The 8780-nt window shown below is 46.1% G+C and overlaps 1 protein-coding gene across 2 annotated transcripts in view; it reads right to left on the bottom strand.

Annotated features, from left to right (window-relative positions):
- The window catches only part of LOC142576313 (transmembrane protein 47), a 114297-nt gene extending 107349 nt beyond the window's left edge, over positions 1-6948 (bottom strand). The window contains exons 1-2 of one of the 2 annotated variants that reach the window (XM_075686392.1): positions 6697-6948; positions 3717-3782 (exon numbers count right to left, since the gene is read on the bottom strand). In XM_075686392.1, the coding sequence (XP_075542507.1) occupies positions 3717-3764 (48 nt within the window). In that variant the 5' untranslated portion in view covers positions 3765-3782; positions 6697-6948. Of the gene's footprint in view, positions 1-3716; positions 3783-5602; positions 5855-6696 lie in introns of those variants that run through there. The other variant, XM_075686393.1, reaches the window with a different exon arrangement.
- Positions 6949-8780: the final 1832 nt, after the last annotated feature.

Consider the following 8780-nt stretch of genomic DNA (forward strand, 5'->3'; position numbering starts at 1 on the left):
AACCGTGGTGCTGTCTTAAATTTCGGGCAAAGCACACCGATACTCGTTCTCGGCCCCCATCTCCGCCATGTTTTGAAGTTCCCGCAAGGCCTCATTGATTGTTTTGTGTACTTTCCAAGTGTCGCGAGCCGCCCACGTGCTTTGCGCATAGAGAAGGGTTACACTCCCCCACAAGTTCGAGGGGCAACCGCTTGTGTTTCATGAGGGATCAGAAGGCTCTCGTGGTGTCGGGTGACGAGTAACGGCGCGCGCCCGGGGGGCGCGGTCCGGATTCGGAGAACGCGGCATTGTGCGCACCGAGTTGGCATTCCGCCGACGGCCATAATAGGTCCACACACGGCTGCACGCGGTGTTGTGGCGCCGGCTCCCGCATCTTTGGCTGGCTGGAGACGCCGCCGAGGTTTAGATACGGCCTAGCAATATTGACCACGTGCTGAATCTACGAAGCGGGGTTCTACTCTCCTACGCGTCCGGGAGGCAACCGTCGGGCTTTGTTGTTGAGTGCTGGGAAAAGCCCGCGCGGTGTCGTATGACGATTTACAGTGTGCGCTGTAGAGATGCAGTGCGAATGCGAGGAGCGCATTCGCTGAACGTCGTCTTATAGACAATAAGTTCGGAAGCCATGAACGGTCATAATTCTCCCACGCGGACAAACCTTGAATGGCGCTGCGGTACGCGGTGTTGAAGGCGCGGCTTCCGAGACATTTGCGGGGTAGAGACGCCACCGAGGTTTGAGACGGCCTAGCAATAAATTGTGCGAGCCTGGCGTGTTTTGCCGAGGACGCCACTGACTACGTGGACATAGGAGAGGGCAACGGAGTTTTACGAACAAGGAAAACAGTTTTGCATTCCAATATGTTTACTTTTAAGAGTAAGCCCATCCCTGCGGGTTTTGGCTTAACAAACCTTTAACTCTCATAGGCAACTACATCTGCGGGACGGGCCAGCCCTACAGTCGTTTCTCGTTGTCTATTTGAGCCATAATAACCGGGACGATATGCTGTCTCTCAGCGTTGCTGAAATCAGGATTGCTGATAGAACAGTGAGGATACCTACCCGATACCATAAGATGTGTCTGGGCTCTAACAGTCACTGAGACAGTCGAAGAGCGAGACTTTCTTTCTCATTTGCTCATGTTGTAATGCATTTGTTTTATCTCTCATGTATACAGCACACTTTACCTAGAAATATTTCTTGTCCATCTGATCTCCATTGTCTCCTGTCTGCATTCGAGCAACAATTGCTGATTGTCCAAGAAACTTCACATTCCACGGCAGAAGCAAGAAGAACAACAGACGAATGAAACTTTACTGCTACGTCACAGAACTTAGTTCCATCACACAGCTCAGCCCTTAAGTTCTCAGTTGTTAATTGAAGGGGCTGCAACAACCCTCTTCCATGTCATTTAACACTAAACTGCTCTGATGCAAACACTCCGTAAGTGATTTTGCCCACGTGAAAAATTCACAGAAATGCAAAGCACAACTATTGCTAGAATGAAACAGCTCGAAGTGGAAGAGACACTCACTCATGGTGTCCCTCGTGTCACACCATGAATTACAAACAAAATAAGAAAACAGCCCCTGACATTTCATTCATTCCATAGGAGCGATACGAAAAGGTAAGTGAAACATGAGCCATTTAATGCCACAGACACTTGGCAGCACATTGAAGCCTAGAATGTCAAGCACAGATGGTCAGAAATGCTTGAACACAACGTATGCCACACTTTGGCTACATCAGTCAAGCTCAGCTGTGTTTTCTGGTGCACCCTCGATTTATAAACCAAATAAAGGGCTCCAGATATGCTAGTATTATGATACACAATATAATTACAAAATAACAAGAAGCCTTAACTGGGTGACAAAGATGCAAATGTAGTTCAATATGCATCTACACCTGATCAAGATGACATCACCAGGGCAGGAATGAGAACAATATACCTGATTTCCAATCAAGGACACTGTCGTAGCTGAAACACCATTTTAGGACATAGCCTCCAAAGAAATCTACAGCGCATGGTAAAATGCCTACAATTGTTGTGTGCACCTGATCTGTGCACAATCAAAGAAAGGTAGGCTCATGGCAGCCACATTGACTACATTTTGATAGGACATCTAAAAACTGCTCCCATTTTATATTGCAGTGTACACAAGTGCCAGTAAACAAACCTTGAAACACGACTGCGAGCAACCACAAATTAATTGCAAGCTACAGGAAACAGAGGGCCCTAGTTACTAGCTTCTACAGGAATGCAACATATTTGCACAAAGGGTGTCACTACAAAACCATCATGCTTAGCAATAACGAAGCAGTGAATAGGTTGCCTTTTCGTCATACATGAGCAAGCAAAAATGGAGCCTCAGACAGTTTCAGCAAGCTAACTACAAGTTCAAAGTAGGAAGAAACAATTCTACTGTACAGATAGCTTTGTGATTTCTATGTGATGGGAATAAAACATGCAAGAAATTGATAATGCCCTATGTGCACATGAAGTCAGTGGCGTCATAAGCAGCAAAGCTAGACAAATACTGAAATAACAGTTACAACCCGCGAGAACACAGCCCAAAAATGTGCTCATAATTGTACGTAATATGTAACCATAATTTCGGTTTCAATACTACTAGATGTTATTACCCATAGCCACTGATGCTGAACTGAATACCGGGAAGACACACTAAGGGCTATACGATGACAGAGAACATAAAAACCTTGACAGCTACAGTAAATCAATATGTAGCAAGGAGCTACACTTCAATCACACATTACCTCATCCACAGCCTACACAAAAAACATAACTCACACGAGAAAAAGAAATTGCTCCAATACATGCTCAATTTGTTCTTAAGTTCATGCAGGAATTGGGTCTTGGAAAGAACGATGCTTTGCTCTCTTGCATTAGCAGTTTAGATATGCATAGAAGATATGCACACCTATGCTCTACGTGACATGGGAGAAGATTTCTCACCTCTATCACACCGATAATCACGCTGAAACAATATCACTCACTAGTGTTCTTTTTACACAGTCATGTCACGAGACGGAGATATCACTGTTTTCACCAAAGTTCTCTGATCTGGTAAAATGACAACTCCTAGCTAAAGGAATTCATCAAGCTTATATATAAACTGGATGAAGGATTTGCAAATGTGCTGACATCTCCCACAATTAGAGATTTCAGATTACACATCTAGAGGCAAAGGGTTTACCTCTGACAATAATGTAGAGATGAAATATCATACAGAAGCAAGCAAAAGTCCCAAAAAGAATATGAAGATAAAGAGAATTATGACTACAGTGAAAGATGTATGAGCAAGAAGTCATATCTAGTTTTATAATAACATTATGAGAATGAATTAACACGTAGGTCAACGTAATGCGCTGTTCGAGTTGATATGTGCTGCAATCACATTTAATGACAATGTGTAATTGCCCCACAACTAGAAAGTTCTCGTATTCATCACGTCATAACATCCACATGCTGCCATTCCTTGATTACAATGTTGTCAGCAGCCACACACTTATGGAACACCAGCCAACTCAATGTGATAGCTTTGCTACCTGCAAAAAATACAACCTATGCCTTCAGCTGCGTATCCTGTGAGCACTACTAATTGTGTAGCCATTCCAAGCACCTTCACAGCGAACTTGTGGGTAAATTCCCTGTACCACCTCATTATCTGGAAGAGGAAAGGACACAGCCAGTCATGACTCACCTTCAGCGGCCTGACGACCGTGACCGTCTCAATCGTCGTCGGCGCCATTGCGGGGGCCTGACTCTCCTGTCAAGCATGGAGGAACAAGCAGAATGACGTCCATTCAGCCAACTAGAGTTTACGTAACAACAGGACTATATGTGTTCCTTGTTCAGTAATGTTAAGACCAACAGTTACAATATAAAGTTTAATCTACAATTATGAAATGACACTTCAAGTAATGCAACACACACTTTTTATGCACAGTAAATGCATATGGAACTGCAAGAATTGCAATAACTAGAATTTTTATTGCTATGTGATGAAACACAAGGTTACAGTAAGCAATTAAACTTTCAGCCCATGTGCATTAGAAGTACCCATACTCTGAACAGCACATTTACATCTTCCATCTTGCACCATAAAGGGTGTCGTTAAGCTCAGTATGATCATGTCTGTTGTTTAGTGGCATCTTAAAAAAACTATTTATAGAAGTGTACCACAGAGCCACTAAAGTGGAAAAGCTGAACACAACAATGGCCCTGCTTGTAAGCTTTGTTCCAGTTCATTGACACTCAGTGAGGCATTCACAGTACGCCACATAATCAGATTATATGTGCGTCCTTGGAAAATTTTAATACCAATTGTTAAGCCATGAAATTCCATCTGAATTTACGAGAATAAATGTTTAGCCAAGTAACTTTGTATGCAAACTAACGAAGGGTGGAACGTTTAACTTCACAGATGTAAATGGCAGTAGGCATGGGCTCATCTTCACCACATGTGGCACAAGCTGAGTGTCACCCAATAAAGCAAGAAACAAGTTAACTAAAAAGCAAGGAAATGCTTCACAAACTGGAGTACGATCAAAAGCGGCTAAGGTGTGTGGTGAATACACCAAGCGACATTATTATTTTTGGCAAAGCACCATCAATGCACATTATCCGGAGCACATTATTCAGAAAAGAACTCTATGTATTGTATATTGACAGATGGTAAAAAAAATTGGATTCACATGATTTATACTACATATGTGCTGCAATCTTAACTACACAGCAATGTTTCTGAAAAGTATCTCTACCACTGCCTTGAATTTCACTCCATAATTACTGTTATGGAGCATCATGACTTTGCTCAATTTCATCACAAAGCAATGAAAGTGGCTGCCGAATCTGCCATGCATTCCAAAGAACTGTAATTTGTATAGGAAAGGCAATTGCAAGCACAAGTTTCAGCACAAAACACTACATTACACATACGTCACAGCATTGCACAGGGTGCAAAGTGCTTGCGGACATGTATCAGCTTCCCAAAAGTCCTCTAACACTGCAGTTAAATTGCAAAATGCCGCATATATCAGACGTATGAAAGCCACAAAGGTTTCTACTACTGTTGAAGCATTTGATTTATCACATTTTTGTTTTAACTTTCGTGCCATCCGAAAACTTGTTCATATCTCACAGTTCTGCAAGTACAACCCACTACCTAACTACTGGGTATTTTGCCAAGTGTTACCTACCAAATTTATGCTAGTGGTACCTGTAATTGGTTATATTCGCATTAATTTCCGGGGTTTATGGTTTTGATTGCTGCATTTCAATTGACAAAAAAAAAAAGAACGATAAAATAAAAAAAAAGAAAAGTCATAACATGCCGTAATCGCGCTTGTAAAAAAGATTATTCGGCAATGTGTACGGCTTTCACGGTGAACGCGCATACAGCCAAGGCGTGATAGCTTGCCGGTACACCCTCTGTTGGGCGTTACCAGCCTATACTTTTCATGAAAGCGATGAACCAGAGCCAACAACAGACGACATTCTACAATACGTTTAAATAATAAAGAAAAATCCTCTTTACGAAACTCCGCTGCTGTTTCAAGCACCCTATGTACTTAACTGACGATTTACCGAAGCGTTCCTCTTCAGAACAAGACGGTTCACGAGGGCAGGCTTTCCCGTTCTAACAACACAGGCGAGGTCCAGAATTTGGCCAGCTAAGCGGCTTCCGATTCACGCGGAACTGATTCAGCGGCGATCAGATTGCTGACCTCATCAGCGATGATGTTGCCATGACTTCCATATCTCTTCGATCTAGCCGAACGGCTGATCAAACGAATACGCACGCACAGAAAGAAAGCAGTTCCACGCCAGCCATTATGCTTCACGCCTTAACTGCACAGCTGGTCAGGCTATTCGTTTTTGTTTACGTTTGGCGCCGGAACAGACAGCCCAGCCGTCGAACGGAACGCCACTCCGGCTAGCACGTTGCTCTCGCATTCTTCAAACCGCGCGGCCCCGCCCACAAAACCAGCTCCACAAGTGCGGTTCATTTGACAGCGCAATGCGTTTATGATCGAGGCCGCATCGACCTGTCAACGCAACGAGACGCTGCCTAAGTGGCCCGCGCAGGTCACATCACCGGAGAAGAGGCGTGGGGATGCCCTTGATAAAACTGGAAACAAAACGCCCGAACGCAACGGCCCGGCCGAGGGAGCTATATCTCGCTTTGCCCGGGGATTCCCGACGCGAGCTTACGTTACTCGCGTAAGACAATCGATACAACGACGGTCGGACGCTGGCTGGCTCACTACGCATCCGTCGAGGTCGGACAACCGCGGTTCGCAGCGGAGGAGCGCCCCTAAAGTAGCGACCGCCGGTCCTGCCGCGGGTTCCGGCCGAATCGGGGAGGCCGGGTGCCCCGAATATAAAGCCTCCTGGCCGCTAATTTTGGCAACGGCACTTCCGTCGCGGGACGCGTACTCGAAGGATAAGCCTAAGTCGAAATAACGCACGACACTCGGCAGTGGTCGCTGAATCGATAGCACAGCAACACGCAACTCGGGACCGTGTCGCTGCCTGTATCGGTATGCACGCGGTCCTAGCGAGACGGGATCTCATGGGGCATCCGTTTGCACGACTGTCATCGGCCGCGAGGCGCCGTGAAGAGGGAGCCAGCCGCGTTCCGTCCGGCCAGGCTTATCGCCAGCGCTACCGCATTTTACCTGGTGTAGCGGAGAAGCCAGGGCTTCCTAGGTGTTAGTCCAGCTTGATCGTTCAAAAAGTCCGTCGCGTCGCGGCGTGCCCCTGGAACGACGTCCAGAGCACGACGAGCGTGGTGCTTCGTCGGTTTTGCTTCGCAGCTTCACTGGCGTCAATTTGGCCGAGGAACAAGGCCGATGAGACGCGAAGCTCGCATCTCCGACCGACACATCACGGAGCTCCGCAACCGACGGGCTCGGCCGGACGGAAAACAAAGCGCATGCGCGAGGCGCGGCACATAGTTGCCGACGTTCCTTGGTCGGTCCGCTAAGATTCGGCCACTTTTGGAGAAATCCCCCTCGCGCAGCACGCGTCTTTCGTTTCGCGGCGTATTTGAAATACGTATATTGCCAAACATGCGTATTTCGACGTCGCAACTGCAGCGCAAGAGATTTGAATAGTTCTGCAGTGTCACAGCCCACTGTATTCATTGTGTTTGTTTGAATTGGATGGATTAGAAATAGTGATTACTTAATGTGAGTCTCGAATTATTCCAATTTATTTCGCTACGTTCATGCGCACTGCGTCGGTGTGTTACTTCACTTATAAGAAAAACAAAACAGACTTTTAGTACATGGAATGGCTCAGAAGAAAGGTGAGTATTAGCGTATGCGAGAGATTGGCGATGAAGCCATCTGCGCGCCGCAGTGAAGCGGTCGCGAAGGCAGCAGGTGTTTTGCAGTGAAGCAATTTGCCCTGAGCGTGCGTACTGGAAATGTTAGGCGCCAGATTATCGCGGCTGAGCAGAAACAAAGAGAAAATAGAGAAGGATGGACAACTGTTATGCCTTGTCATGTATCAACAGCATGTTAATGAAGTAACAGGAACTTTACCGAATAAGTGATTGGTTCGACGTAATAGTTCTGCTTCTGCGGAAACCAGCAAGGTGGAGAGAAGTAATTGATTAAGGCAAAATGAGACATCCATCCAATTGGACCCGAACGAATTTTTCTTCAACTGCGAGACTTCTTTTTCGAGGAATCCGTATGGGTTTCCTTTGTAGCAAGTGCTACGAGTGGGTGAATGACTGATTTTTCCTTAATTAAGTGCTTCGTTCCTTCGGATCTTGAAGCATGTTTACTTTGCCTTTTCCATATACCGGGCGTCTTTCTTTTTTTACACTATAAGAACTCTTTAGTGAAAAATGCTGACGTTACGTATTTACACGAGAAATTAAAATTAGTATTAGACTAATTAGCATATTGCTAATAAAGTACTTCTTCTGAGGTTTATAGGCCCCGCGCCTTTGTTTAACGTTAAATATTGGGAGCCGAAAATATGCCTGCACTCCCTCTAAAATCTAGGTAAGTATCGCAGGAGTAAAGGAACCGATTTACTCTTCAAAGCATTGTTTTATTCCCGCGAAATGTAGAGTGGAATGAAATGAATTGTTCACTCCGTCAGCAAGGAGAGATTGAAATGTTCTTTTCACTCTACCCTTCTGAGAAAGAGTCTCAGCCCTCGCGGCAGTAGAGAACAAAACGTAGGGTAAGCTCCTGCTTCAGCTGTAGGAGGCTGGCCCCGAACATGGCGATATATTGTTACACACGAGGTGTTTGATGCAGAACCAGATGAATCTGGTTGATAGGCGCGGTTGTTGAAGACCGGTCTCGCGGAAGCTTGGCTAACGTCGTTCTCTTCTTTCCTTCATCTGGTTATCTGCGCGGCAGGCGTGGTTCATGACAGCTTGTGACATTTCCCGGCTGGCAGACGAAGCCCGCCGGGCGAGTCAGTCATCTCGTGGGTTGTAACGCCTCAGACGCGCGACGTGTGTCACTTCAGCCTTGGCCGAGCGTCGTCCACTGCTCGTTAGACGCGCAATGCGGTAGTTTACTTCGCTGAGGCGCTCCAGGATAACGTAAGGGCCGACGTAGTGGGCGAGAAACTTCTGGCACAAGCCACGCTTCCGCAACGGCGTCCAGAGCCACACAAGGTCACCAGGATCGAAGTAAACGTGGCGGTGACGCCCGTCATAGCGTATCTTGGACCGGTCCTGCGGTGCTAAGGTGCATAGCCTAGCGAGGCGTCGCGCTTCTTCTGCTCGACA

Source organism: Dermacentor variabilis, chromosome 3, assembly GCF_050947875.1.
Source record: "Dermacentor variabilis isolate Ectoservices chromosome 3, ASM5094787v1, whole genome shotgun sequence".
NCBI classification, from domain to species: domain Eukaryota; kingdom Metazoa; phylum Arthropoda; class Arachnida; order Ixodida; family Ixodidae; genus Dermacentor; species Dermacentor variabilis.